General features: G+C 42.6%; 1 protein-coding gene across 6 annotated transcripts in view; it reads right to left on the bottom strand.

The window, feature by feature from the left end:
* Positions 1-14,878, bottom strand: part of BEGAIN (brain enriched guanylate kinase associated) — a 255,185-nt gene extending 240,307 nt beyond the window's left edge. For all 6 annotated transcript variants that reach the window (XM_077269282.1, XM_077269311.1, XM_077269289.1 and 3 more), the window contains exon 1: positions 14,579-14,878. In XM_077269282.1, coding sequence (XP_077125397.1) covers positions 14,579-14,592 — 14 coding nt within the window. In that variant the 5' untranslated portion in view covers positions 14,593-14,878. The remainder of the gene's footprint in view (positions 1-14,578) is intronic.
* Between the last annotated feature and the right edge of the window lie 732 nt (positions 14,879-15,610).

Raw genomic sequence — 15,610 nt, 5'->3', positions numbered from 1 at the left:
ATCCGGTGCAAATTGTGAAAAAGTGATGTGCCGGATCCGTTTCTTTGCTGGATCCGTTTTTGTTTACCGGGCCTAGAATATGGACTTCCTGTTCCGGGAACAGGAGAGAGAGAGGGAGACTCCAGAATGGAAAACGAAGGTACAAGGCATGCTCAGTGTAAAAATACTGGAATCGGTGGCCGGATCCAGTCATTTCACCTCATGTTTCATCCGTTTATCGCTGGAAGCGTCCATGTGCGTTTTTTCGCTGGACAGAAAAAACGTTCCTCTGTACGTTTTCTCCGTCCACTGGAAACATAATTTTTGATGGATCCGGCAAAAAACGGATAAAACGTGTGGCCATCAGGTGCAATCCAGCACTAATACAACTCTATGAGAAAAAAACGGATCCGTTTTTTCTAAACTCGCCGGATTGTGCCTGATGGCAAAAACCTGATGTGTGAAAGTAGCCTAACAGTCCACATAGAAGGACTGTCTAGCACTACTGTGCAATTCTCATGATCGGCTATCCCACCTCTGTATTGACCCTTTGTGACATAGCTGTTCAGTGTAGTCCACCTCCTGGACCACAGCTATGTCCCTAACTCCATCACTCCAACATGTACAAGAAATATCGCTGATTCGTGGTTCATTTTACCATTTCTCTAAAGATGATGACCATACTAGAAGGTCTGATTGTAAGCCAATGTGACAAAGACTTGATGCTGGAAAAAAATCCTTCCCTATGAGCATCGCCAGGCATGATATATCTGGTAGTGTCCAGATAAAAAAAGTGCTCCTAACCTATGCTCTAACCATTCAGGTACTGCAAGGGTCAAGGCTCTTCAAAGTTTAAGCAAATCCAAGTTTTTGCTCCAGGTGTTTGATTCAATAGAAGAAAGAGTCGGGTTGTAGGGTGTGTGGTCACCTCTCACCGCGCGGCGCAGAACTTCCTGGCATCTCTGCAGCGTCTTCCTTCCTGTATGAGCGGTCACGTGGTAGCGCTCATTAAGGTGATGAATATGCGCATATTCATCACCTTAATGAGCGGTACCATGTGACCGCTGAAGACAGGACGCGCTGCCGGTGCTGAGACGCAGTTGCAGCCACCGCTGGAGGAAGGTGAGTATTACATCTTCAAGGAGGGAGGGAGGGGGGCAGGAAGGAGGGGGGGGGCGGGCACTTGACCCCGGAGTTTTATAAAAAAAAAAAAAAAAGAAGAAACCTAGCTCAAGTGCGCCCCCCCGCATCCCGCCGCCCTAGGCACGTGCCCTCAAGTGCCTAGTGGCAAATACGGCCCTGTGTGTGGAACTGAATGATCACACACTTCCCCACCCTTACATTTGCACAAGCTTTGCCCTTTATGCCCTTCCCTGTTTGAGGGATGGAAAGTAGCTAATATAATAAGAGTGGGTTAGATCTGCAGGGAATCACCCTTTTCATTCATCTATTCCAATATGACAGCAGCGGCAGTGAGGACATCACAACCTGGGATGCACCAGAGTCTTACTCATCAACAACGGCTGCGTCCAGCAGACTGCTGATCACACGCTGTTTGAGCTTCATACAGCGACATGTTTGAAATCCAGATAATTCTTGTATGACACAAGAAGCTCATTATGAGAAATGTTCTGGACCCAAGTGAGGCCACTGGAAGCTCGCTGTACATGTATTCTGTAAGGTACACTATGTCACTTCATATGGCCGATGAACTACATGACATCCCTTCTAGTGCCCACCTTTCCTTATTTGAAGGAAGAAACACGTACTCCTTGCTAGAGATGAGCGAACTCAAACTGTAAAGTTCGGGGTTCGTACCGGACATCTAGTGTCTGGTGCTGAACATCGAACACGGACTTCTCCTGGAAGTGTTTTTTACAGCTCGGGAGTCCAAGGAGAGAGGGAGATTTTTGCCAACTGTAAAGTTCGGGCCTCCATTGATTTAAAAGGGGTTTGGGATCAAGTTAGGGCACAGTTCTGGTACTCAATTGAACTTTGGACGAAAGTTCGGTCTGGTACCAAGACCCGAACTTCCATAAGACCACTCATCCAAACAACTGGCCAAATGATATCCAGTCTGCTATACAACATCTCCATATTTGTCATTGTGACTCTTCTGGAGGTCCTGTGCAGTTACAATCGTTTGTCGGTAGACTCCATGACCATTAGGAATTGAGCACGAATATGGCCACTAATGACCAGGATAGACAGTACTACTCCGAATGATAGCATTGAACTGTCAGTACAGTACCCCGATTATCAGCTACTGGAAGCTAAATATACTTATTAACACCAAAAACATAATAACCCGCAGAGTACAAGGGTCGGTACGCCCAATATAGAGGTAATCAGCAAATCATAACATAAAGGAGGATGTCAATAATCACCAAAACCCGATAAATATACGTATCTAGGAACAAAGAGCATCCTCACATCAACCTATAAATCTGCCGACTATCCACCAACCATCCATCTGCTTTTCAGGTATCTATCCATTCACCCTTCCAACTCATATCGATCTACCCTCCCAATCACCGTCTGTCCATTAAATTTAGGATTCATCCATTCACTGTTTATATAATTACCCACTTATACTCCATAAAAACAGAAGGGAAAATTTCAATCGTACTCACATTTTACGAAACACCTGTCTTTTTTTTACATTTCCTATCTCACTAGCTTTTACCTGCACAGCATACCTCTATCAGTACATGCATCTCACTCACATCTGCCTCTCTATCAATGTATTTCCTATCTACCTATCTATCCATTTATCTATCCATCCGTCCATCCATCCATCCATCCATCCATCCATCCACGGATTTGCCATCTGACTACCTCATATCTACCTAATCATCCATCTCCTATCTGCATACCTATCCATCTGTATATTCATCTGCTTCTAATCTGTCTTCTCATTTCCCCATTCTCTCTCGCTACCCATCTCCTGTCCACCAGCCTACCCATAACATCTACTCATATCACAATTAAATACTTATACTACTATTAATATTTGTTTATCTTTCTATATCCATCTCTATTTTACTTTCCCATTTTTTACACACCTCCAGATCTCATATATTCCTATGATATATATATATATATATATATATATATATATATATATATATATATATATATATATATATATATATATATATATTAATAGACATTAATAGGTAGAAAATAGATAGATGATAGAATAGATAAATACATAGTAAAGGGTAGAATAGATATATAGAAAGATAATAGACAAATACTAGATCAACAATAGATAATAGATAGATAATAGATAACAGATAGATAATAGATAGATAGATAATAGACAGATGATAGACAGAATAGATAGATAATAGGAGGATAATAGATTGATAATAGATAACATAGATAATAGATAAATAGATAATAGATAGATAATAGACAGACAGATAATAGATAGATAATAAATGGATAATAGATAATAGATGGATAATAGATAATAGGTAGATAATAGATAAATAATAGATAATAGATAGATAATATATAAATTACAGATAGACAATAGATAATAGATAGACAATAGATAGAGAATAGATAGATATATAGATGATAGATAGATAGATGATAGCAATAATACAGGGGTTGATGTGATTTCTAGCAATAGATGGATAGATGAAGTGTCAGCTCACTTGCCCAGTGATGATTGCTATCCGGCGTTGTTCTCCCCTCCATACACAAGCGCTCCCGACTGTTTAGTGACAGCTATTTCCATAGTAATGGTGCACACCAGCTTACGTGCTGATCATTACTCAAGAATGAAGCTTCTCCTGTAGCCGGATTGTTCATTAGAAACATCTTTTTCATGACCTGTTGCCTGAATTATATTTTCCATATTTTCCCCTTATTTTCCTCTTTATTGCATCTTAGGGCTATTTTGATCATACAAAATAATTGTGTCTTGTTCCAGAGGCATCAGGCTTGATTTACTGTGCACAGGCCTGACAGGCGAGTCCAATGGGGTGTTAAACTGTTCACTTAATGCAGGAAAACAGATGCAGCCAGGGGCATGTGAATCAGGCTGCATAAATAATAGACAACGTCATTATTGCAGCTCCATCCAAAAGGACGACAAGGCAGGAACAAGGTGAGGCTGCAGATTTACCACATACCATATTCTGAATGGAAATATGCAGCGTACAGATCATGGGCCATAAAGAGGTTCTGAAATATGGTTCACCATTTCTCATGATGATATCTAGCAATCTGTAATGATTCATTTCTGAATTTAGTTTGATAGCAATCAGAGCGAAAAAAAATACTCTGCCTACCTTCAGTCAGCACTAAAAGGCGCTTATCTTCTGAATCTTATCATGTATCTCTGTATGCAGGGAGCTCCCCCTAGTGGTAGCTGCAGACAGTATCTTATGTATCTCTGTATACAGGGAGCTCCCCCTAGTGGTGGCTGCAGACAGGATCTTATGTATCTCTGTATACAGGGAGCTCCCCCAAGTGGTGGCTGCAGACAGTATCTTATGTATCTCTGTATACAGGGAGCTCCCCCTAGTGGTGGCTGCAGACAGGATCTTATGTATCTCTGTATACAGGGAGCTCCCCCTAGTGGTGGCTGAAGACAGAATCTTATCATGTATCTCTGTATACAGGGAGCTTCCCCTAGTGGTGGCTGAAGACAGAATCTTATCATGTATCTCTGTGTACAGGGAGCTCCCCATAGTGGTGGCTGCAGACAGTATCTTATGTATCTCTGTATACAGGGAGCTCCCCCTAGTGGTGGCTGCAGACAGTATCTTATGTATCTCTGTATACAGGGAGCTCCCCCTAGTGGTGACTGCAGACAGGATCATAGGTATCTCTGTATACAGAGAGCTCCCCCTTGTGGTGGCTGAAGACAGAATCTTATCATGTATCTCTGCATACAGGGAGCTTCCCCTAGTGGTGGCTGAAGACAGAATCTTATCATGTATCTCTGTATACAGGGAGCTCCCCCTAGTGGTGGCTGCAGACAGGATCTTATTATGTATCTCTGAATAGAGGGAGCTCCCCCTAGTGGTGACTGCAGACAGGATCTTAGCATGTATCTCTGTATAAAGGGAGCTCCCCATAGTGGTGGCTGCATACAGGATCTTATCATGGATCTCTGTATACAGGGAGCTCCTCCTAGGGGTGGCTGCAGACAGAATCTTATCATGTATCTCTATGTACAGGAAGCTCCCCATAGTGGTGGCTGCAGACAGGATCTTATCGTGTAGCTCTGTATAGAGGGAGCTCCCCTAATGGTGGCTGCAGACAGAATCTTATCATGTATCTCTGTATACAGGGAGCTCCCCATAGTGGTGGCTGCAGACAGTATCTTATGTATCTCTGTATACAGGGAGCTCCCCCTAGTGGTGGCTGCAGACAGGATCTTATGTATCTCTGTATACAGAGAGCTCCCCCTAGTGGTGGCTGAAGACAGAATCTTATCATGTATCTCTGCATACAGGGAGCTTCCCCTAGTGGTGGCTGCAGAAAGGATCTTCTTATGTATCTCTGAATAGAGGGAGCTCCCCCTAGTGGTGACTGCAGACAGGATCTTAGCATGTATCTCTGTATAAAGGGAGCTCCCCATAGTGGTGGCTGCATACAGGATCTTATCATGGATCTCTGTATACAGGGAGCTCTTCCTAGGGGTGGCTGCAGACAGAATCTTATCATGTATCTCTATGTACAGGAAGCTCCCCATAGTGGTGGCTGCAGACAGGATCTTATCGTGTAGCTCTGTATAGAGGGAGCTCCCCTAATGGTGGCTGCAGACAGAATCTTATCATGTATCTCTGTATACAGGGAGCTCCTCCTAGTGGTGACTGCAGACAGATTCTTATCATGTCTCTCTGTATACAGGGAGCTCCCCCTAGTGGTAGCTGCAGACAGAAACTTATCATGTATCTCTGTATACATGGAGCTCCCCCTAGTGGTGGCTGCAGACAGGATCTTATCATGTATCTCTGTATACAGGGATCTCCCCCTAGTGGTGGCTGAAGACAGAATCTTATCATGTATCTCTGTATACAGGGAGCTTCCCCTAGTGGTGGCTGAAGACAGAATCTTATCATGTATCTCTGTGTACAGGGAGCTCCCCCTAGTGGTGGCTGCAGAAAGGATCTTATTATGTATCTCTGAATAGAGGGAGCTCCCCCTAGTGGTGACTGCAGACAGGATCTTAGCATGTATCTCTGTATAAAGGGAGCTCCCCATAGTCGTGGCTGCATACAGGATCTTATCATGAATCTGTATACAGGGAGCTCCTCCTAGGGGTGGCTGCAGACAGAATCTTATCATGTATCTCTATGTATAGGAAGCTCCCCATAGTGGAGGCTGCAGACAGGATCTTATCGTGTAGCTCTGTATAGAGGGAGCTCCCCTAGTGGTGGCTGCAGACAGAATCTTATCACGTATCTCTGTATACAGGGAGCTCCCCCTAGTGGTGGCTGCAGACAGAATCTTATCATGTATCTCTGTATACAGGGAGCTCCTCCTAGTGGTGACTGCAGACAGGATCTTATATATTTCTGTATACAGGGAGCTCCCCCTAGTGGTGGCTGCAGGCAGGATCTTATCATGTTTCTCTCTATACAGGGAGCTCCCCCTAGTGGTGACTGCAGACAGTTTCTTATCATGTCTCTCTGTATACAGGGAGCTCCCCCTAGTGGTAGCTGCAGACAGAAACTTATCATGTATCTCTGTATACAGGGAGCTCCACCTAGTGGTGGCTGCAGACAGAATCTTATCATGTATCTCTATAAACATGGAGCTCCCCCTAGTGGTGTCTGCAGACAGAACCTTATGTATCTCTGTATACAGGGAGCTCTCTCTAGTGGTGGCTGCAGACAGAATCTTATGTATCTCTGTATACAGGGAGCTGAGCTCCCCCTAGTGGTGGTGGCAGACAGACATAGTCTTATCAGTTAGCACTTTATTTATACAGGAGACCTAGAGCCCTGCATGTGAGAAGTCAAGCTTAAATCACTGTCAAAATATTGAGAATGAGTTAGGCAAGAATCATCTATTTAGATTTTGGAAAGTTAAAATGGGGTTCAAACATCTACTTGAAGGTATAGACATTCACAGCTGCATTCTGGAACCTTCTTACTTGAAAGGGTAATGATTTTTAACCCCTTTCCAACATCGGGTGTAATAGTACGCCGATGTTGGATTCCCCCTGTTTAGTGCAGGCTTTGGCGCTTAGCCCGCACCTTTCCAGACACATGACAACTGATCTATATAGCTGATATGTGCCCGTTCAGCCGTGGGTGGAATCGCGATCCACCCTTGGCTGTTAACTAGTTAAATGTCGCTTTCAATCTCGGACAGCGGCATTTAACTTGCGCTTCCAGAAAGCGCGCCGGAAATCCTGCCCATCGGTGACCCCGTCACGTTATCGCGGGTCACCGATGGGCCGGCATGACAACCATAGGTCTCCAGCAGACCTCTATGGTTGTCACTGCTGGATTGCTATGAGTGCCGCCCGGTGGTCGGTGCTCAACCCTAGTGAGCAATTCTGCTACATACAGGTGATCTGATCATTGCCTGTATGTAGCAGAGCAGACCGGACAACTGCAGCTTCTTGTCTCCCATGGGGACTATTGAAGAATGCAAAAAGTACAAAAAAAGTTTTTTAAAAAAATATTAAAAAATAATATAAAAGTTCAAATAACCCCCTTTGCCCCATTCAAAATAAAACAATAAAAAGAAATCAAATATACACATATCTGGTATTGCCGCATTCAGATTCGCCCGATCTAACAATATAAAAAAAGAATTAACCAAAACGTTAAACGGCGTAATGAGAAAAAAAAGTCAATATGCCAGAATTACGTTTTTTTTTTATCATCACAACTTTGCAATAAAATGCAGGCATTCAAAAGATCATATCTGCACCAAAATGGTATTATTAAAAACATAATTTCAGCGCACAAAAAATAAGCCCAGATTTTTTTCAACAAAATTTGGAATTGTTTCTCACCACTTAAATAAAAACCTAGACATGTTAGGTGTCTATGAACTCATAATGACCTGGAGAATCATAATGGCAGGTCAGTTTTAGCATTTAGTGAACATGGTAAAAAAAAACCCAACAACTGTGGGATTGCACTTTTTTTTGCAATTTCACCGCACTTGGAATTTTTTTTTCCCGTTTTACAGTATACAATATGTTAAAACCAATAGTGTCGTTCAAAAGTACAACTCATCCTGCAAAAAACAAGCCCTCACATGGCCATATTGACCAAGAAATAAAAAAAGTTAAGAGTCTGGGAAGAAGGGGAGCAAAAAACAAAAATGCAAAAACAAAAATACCTCTGGTCGTTAAGGGGTTAAATAGCTTTATACCAAGGAATTGCTGGACCAAAATTAAATCTATGGTTCTAATAATAGATGGAGAATCTGTACACAAAATCGTGGCAGAGCTTTCCGTTATTTTGAAAACCAGAACATTTCAGGAAAGTTGAGCTTTCCTTGCGTCCTTTTTTCTAGAGCCAAAGCTGCTTCCAAAATTCTGCCTATTGTTATGGGAAACAGACAACTGTTTAGCTCCACCCCATTGTCAGTCATGTGACTGAACTGCTCAGTATACAGTAAAATGTATCTCACATTTGATTTCCCACAATGCTTTGCTCCGTTTAACAGAAAACTTCAGGTGTCCCGATATTCTGTAGCTTCACTACGAGATAAATGAAGTAAAGGATTTATAAAGTCACCCCGCACCCTGCTCAGATTATAACCTTTCTCTGTTGTAGATTATTGCTTAAAATTGACAATAAAATACCAGAAATGTAATATTTGATATTTTCAGAATATAAGAAAATGTGCACATATCCACAATTGATTGCTTTCCATCTGTTGCAAAACCTCAGCCCTCAGGTTGCCCTGAAGTCTTTAAGGAATTGTAGTTTAACAATTTTTGGAGGTTGGGTGGTAGGTGTCTATACAGACCCATGAGATCAGTACTTTCATTTTTGTATGTGTGCTGAGATTTTCTCATCCAAGCTGAAAGGATATAGCAAATCCTTACTAAAGTCTCATACAGTCATATTTCATATAAGAAAAACAAAAAAACAAAAATCGCCTAGTCTGATGGGTCTTTCATCTGTCTAGCAGCACTGTCCATTCACCTCCAACCCAATTTTCAACACCTTACTGACCATCCCACAGATGACCCAACAGTCACCATTACAAACCCAGTACCCAACACCTTAATGACCATCCCACAGATGACCCAACAGTCACCATTACCCAGTACCCAACACCTTACTGACCATTCCACAGATGACCTAACAGTCACAATTACCAACCCAATACCTAACACCTTACTGCCCATCCCACAGATGACCCAACAGTCACCATTACCAACCCAATACCCAACATCTTACTGACCATACCACAAATGACCCACAGTCACCACTACCAACCCAAAATCCAACACATTACTGACCATGTCACACATGACCCAAACACGTAACCCTCCGGCCTATCATTACCACAACCATCCTACAGATAAATCGATCATACTCACCATCCAACACATTAATGACCATCTCAGAGAAGACCCAAGACCCACCATTACCAACCTTATGACCAACACTAGACTGACCATCCCACAGATGAACCAAACACATAAGTAACTCTGTGCCCATCACCACAATAACTATGCCAGAGATGAATTAACCACTCTGATTATATCAACCACATATTAGTCCTATGCCCAAAAACACATTGTTCATCTCACATAGGCACCAACCATTATGAATTCTACTCCAAACACCACAATGACCATGCCACAGATCAAATGTCCACAATTAATATCTGACAGACAATCTAACCACATAACCTTGTGCACAGGCTAATTGGTGGGTTCATCTGTGGCCAACTCATAGATGAACCCACCACGTACCAACCATGTGCTCAACACCAGTGACCAGTTTACACATCAACCACCAATCAACCCTATGCCCTTTGGTCAACACCAAAATGACAATTATACATTGGAACCCCTCAATTACCAACTCTGTGCCCAATATCACACTGACCATTGCACACATGAACTCACCAGCTGTTAATCCTGTGTCCAATACAGTTATAATACAACAACCTGCTCACCCACCACTTATCATCCATCATGAATATTAAACCAGTTCCATCAACCCACTAACATTGTAACTATCTCACAAATGATTTCACCACTTATCAACCCTTTGCCCAACATATTGATCATCACATCTTTTAGCTGAACCAACCATGTAGCAGACCTGTCCCAATAGTATCCTATACATATTAGTCCACCACTTATCACCGTTGCGTCCGAGAACACAGTAACCATCCCAAATATAAACTTGCCACCCATATAGCTATGCCAAACACATTGATAGTCATATCCCACAAATGAACACACTAGGTATCAGCCCTGTGTCCAATAAATCACTGACCATCCTTTCTAGGGATCCCCACTACTTCCCAAGCATGTGACTGACAACAAAGACCATTCCATATATACACCAATCACTTACCAACCCAGGGCAAGTTCATTTTTTTGTCCTATTTGAGAGAAAGACCCAGGCAGATCTAGATTTCAGAAAAAGTGAAGTCAATAGCATCAAGATGCAACAATGTTGGCATAGTGTTTTGTAGGAACTTCTTTTTCTAAAAAGTACCGTTCAACAGGAGGCAAAGCCTGATGTGAATAGGGCATACAATGATAATGACTAAGCCACATGTGAACCAACCTTTTATCAAGCCTCTTCACCACCTTATATCGGCTGCAACCTGTCAAAACTGTCCAGAACTCCAATTGTTCTACATATAAACCCTGTGATCAAAATACTGGTCTCTACCATTTATCAACTGATTTATGCTGATCATTAAAAATATGAACCCACAACCTATCAACCCTGTCCACAGGAAACTGTTGGATAATCCAACAGTTATAAACGACCAAGAATCAACCCATATATGAACCAGTCACGTATCACCCCTTTTCCCAGCACACCAACCACCCCCATATATTGGCCCACTACCTTTCAAGTCTGTCACCAACAATAATCATGCTTCATATAAACCCTGTGCCCATCAGATTGGTCGTTCACCCTAATGCTCACACACAGTCATGACACTTGATATCAACCCACAAAATATCAAACCACACCACTGATTCTACATATAAACCCTGTGCTCAATGCTCTGGTCTTCACCCATGGCTCCAACGCCTATCTAGCCATTGCCCACTGTGACGGATCGTACAGGTGATGGGGTGTGTCGACTTCATTCACCTCTAGGGAGGGGAGAGAATGACCCAGCAGGGATTGGCTCTCTGGCACCACCACTTAACCCAGGTCAGTTAGGGAACTGCACTGAGGGCAAATAGGCACTGGAAAGGCTTCCCTTATAGGTACGAGTTATTGAGGCGCTCCCAGTGAGGGGGAATATATAAGAGATTAAGGGATTAAGGGAGTTTAGTCTCCAGAAACGCGTTGAGATTCTTACCCATATGGTTTGTGCTGAAGTTTGTAACCTCCATGTTTAAGTTTGTAAATAAAGAAAAAAAATTTTCACGGATTCGGTGAAGCTGGACATTTTCTTCTCTTGGATTCTACACGCCTGGACACAGCGAGTCCATGTTCCCGAAACTTGGCTTATGCATCACGGGTGAGCAGGTTTATATTCCCTCTTTCAGAATATATATCACCAGTCGAGGCTGGGGATATATATATAAACCTCCCGGCCGTTACTGTCAGAGTTCCTCACTAACACAGTATGGTATGCTGCCACCAGTTCCTCATTAGATATACGCCCCATCCGACAACCGGCTTATATCGGGTCAGAATCCAACCCTGGGTTAGCGTATAATAACCAACCAAGTGTGCAGACGTGGAGATTCGTGAACCAAGATAAAAGAGCAGCCCAAGATTAATTTTATATTTAATCTCCGGAAGGCGCACTAGAAAGATACAGGTATATATATACAAGAACAATATACAATTAAACAGTCAGGAGTGTAGTACAAGGGTAGGATACATATAGATCACAATTACCGTATTATGTAGCATGTGACCACAGGGAGGCGCGGATGAATCACAGGTCCAAATCTTTGTTACGTAATTCTCTGGCCACGTCAGCCAACGGGCCTCCTGCCAGTAGAAAAAAACTCAGTCCAAAATGAGGAGCTGCCTATAATCCCCTAGGCTTCTCCCTTCCACATGCTGCACCAACCACTGGGCTGTGCAGCCTCTCTCCTCCCATATATGAGTGCATGGTTTACTGGCCAGAACCGTGGATGCCCATAACTTTCCGCCCAAAGTTCTAAATGGGTCGGCGGCGCTACTGGGATCTGCTTTATATTATCTGTGCATCGAGACAAAATACAGCAACTGTATTTAATTCCTGGTAGTTATGCTTTATAACTCAATAAGGCAGTCCTAGAGGTGGCCGAATGGTATGGGCTTGTTGGGAAAGGAATGCAGATTCCGATTATATGCTCGGCTAGGGTCAGAGATATTGCATTCCTTTATTATAGGTCATTTTCTAGATTCAATATCTCAGAGCCTTGTGCAGTTGAGCCTGGAATCTGTGGTGCCAATATGTCTGCGTGTCAGCTTGAGTCCAACAAAGGAAGCCAGTTGGCTGGTAACCGCACAAGAGTTCACACCCCTGTGATAATTGCTGGACTTTGCGCTGAGGGACACAGGGTCTATGCCTTTTGGCCCCCACGGGGAGAGTTTAAAAGGCCTATTTGCTTGAGCTAAAGAAAGGAAGGGCCTTCGCTGGGTAATGAGGTCCCATTGTTTGATGTGTATTTGACTTCTCTTTTATCCTGGTGGTGGCTGAGTTTGGAGCAAATATTTTTGGGCCTAACTGTATCTGATAGAGAACTCCATCAGATATCAAAATTATATCAATTAGATATCATTTTCCCATATCTCACACCCACATATTCTGACCACCCCTGATATGAGCTCTCCACCAATCAACATTTTTACCTAGAGATTGATTTTCCAACAGGAGTAACTCAGCAAGAACCAATGCACAATTTATCACGACTTTTCCCACCTCGATGAGCTCCCCCGTGCATCAGCCCATCACCTATCAAGCCTGTCCCAACACTAATTATATCACATAGAAACCCTGCACCTATCAACACATTACCCACATACACTGACCACTCTTAATTTGAACCCACCATCTATCAACCCTAAGAGATTGACCATCAAACAGGTATAACTCACCAGGAAAAACCCACCTTTTATCCAACCTTTTCCGAGCACACTTACCACCCTCATATATTGGCCCACCACCTATCAACCCTGTCTCTAAGAAATTGCAAATTCAACAGGCATAACTCACAAATAATAAACTCACCATTTATTAAAGATTTTACCAGCACACTGACAACCCCCATATGTCACCAACAGTAATTACTCAGCCTGTCACCAACAGTAATCACTCTTCATATTAACCATGTGCCCAACACATTGGTCTTCCACCATGTCTTAACCACACCAATAGAGCCGGTCAGAAGTGGTGCACTCTATATATAGGAGAATGGTGCTCAAAGGAAAACAGATACAATATAGAATAATGACCTTCTGCACTCTAAAAAAGTCACAAAGGAGTTGAAGTTTAAAATAATTTTCATTTTAATGAACAGCCGACAAAGGCAATGGTGCCGAAACATCGGGTGGATTGATGTTTGTTTTCCCATTATGTTGGCTCTTCATTAAATTGAAAATTATTTGAAGCTTCAACTCTTTTGTGAATTTTTAGAGTGCCGCAGGTCATCATTCTATATTAACCACACCAATGCCCACACAGTAATCACTCTTGATATGAACTCAGAAATTATCAACCCTCACCACTTTGCCCAACAAGTCACCAATCACCCCAATTACAAAGTGACTCCAACACTTCTACCAAACCTAAAAGTTCCAGCCTTCTCGTGTTTTAAAGAACTTAATTAATTAAATTCTCCAAATTCAGGAGTTATAAATCACTGTGATTTAGGCATCAATGCCACCGAATTAGGCCACTAACTGCTATTTAGTTAATGAGTGTACATTGCAAGGGTCTGTAGATTCAGTAGTTTAGCCTAGAAGGCTCCGGTGGCTAGAATGCAGGATGCTCATTATACAGCAACGGTCTGAGAGCCTTCTATGCCTATAGAGCATCATATCTGGAGTCAAAACACAAGGCAACAGCTATGATACAAAGAGACGCTTGTACACAGTGATACATATACACTGCTGCTTTACAAAAATATACAAAAAATACACACAACACATGGCAGCAAGCAAATAGCAAAGACAGCAGTAGACCACAGGGCAGGGGGTCTGGAAGCCTCATTCTAGCAAAGGATATTATTCTCTGAGACCCCATGGAAAGGCTTCTGCAGATATGCATTCATTGAATAAAATGCATACATCAGATATCACATACTACATTGCATTGAGAGTCTATCACCTACTGCATAAGTCAACGCAATATATAAATCCCCCTCCCCCATTGCAAATGTTCATTCTTAGAAATGCCACTCGCAAGAGAACTGCAACACTTAATAGGAAAATAAAGGGTCACTTACCTGATTTTCTCCATCTCTGCAGCAGAGGCCTAAAAGAAATGAAACAGGAGTCTCATATGAATGATAGTCAGGAGCTTCAATCTGGAGATTTCTGCATAGCCCAAGCCTTATTGATGTTTTTTTTCCCTCGTCTCTCTTTAAGCGAATGTGTAGAAAGCGACAGTGAAGGGAATCACATCTGCATTAGCAGAAAATAAAATTGAACGATTAACTCTGGAGCAAAATCCGCACTGAGCAGAAAAACCATGTAAGAGCCACGAGCCAAAAGCAGCACAATGACTCAGTAGTAGAGCAAAGACTGAATAAAAAACCACAGAGCGAAAGGAAGGGATAGAGGGAGAAGGAGAGAAGGCGAGTAACAGGTTCACTGCATGCTGGATGCTGGAGGAAAAAAAAAAGTTGAATCATATTGTCTATGAAGATGATGAACCCCAGCAGAAGCATAATATTTCTGCTCTATGGACAGTAAGGAATGATAATATCAGAAAAAAAATCTAATTCCAGAGGTGCAAGTAACATTAGGTAGCGAGAACAAATTCATAGTCAATTACTTTAAATTGGCACCACAGATTTCAAGAGTGAAATGATGAGAATATTGAGGATCTACCAGCTCTCCTGTGTGGTGTAGTGGTATTAGTATATAGAGGATGAGTCCCGGGTGGTTTAGTATATAGAGGATGAGTCCCGGGTGGTTTAGTATATAGAGGATGTGTCCTGTGAGGTGTAGTATATAGAGGATGTGTCCCGTGTGGTGCAGTATAAAGAAGATGTGTCCCGTGTGGTGTAGTATATAGAGGATGTGTCCCGTGTGGTGTAGTGTATAGAGGATGTGTCCCGTGTGGTGTAGTATATAAAGGGTGTGTCCCGTGTGGTGTAGTATATAGAGGATGTGTCCCGTGTGGTGCAGTATATAGAGGATCTGTCCCGTGTGGTGTAGTACAGTATATAGAGGATGTGTCCCGTGTGGTGTAGTATATAGAGGATGTGTCCCGTGTGGTGCAGTATATAGAGGATGTGTCCCGTGTGGTGTAT

This window comes from Ranitomeya variabilis, chromosome 1 (genome assembly GCF_051348905.1).
Source record: "Ranitomeya variabilis isolate aRanVar5 chromosome 1, aRanVar5.hap1, whole genome shotgun sequence".
NCBI lineage: Eukaryota > Metazoa > Chordata > Amphibia > Anura > Dendrobatidae > Ranitomeya > Ranitomeya variabilis.
Note: the sequence above shows the minus strand (reverse complement) of the source record. Positions and strands in the feature narration are given on the sequence as shown.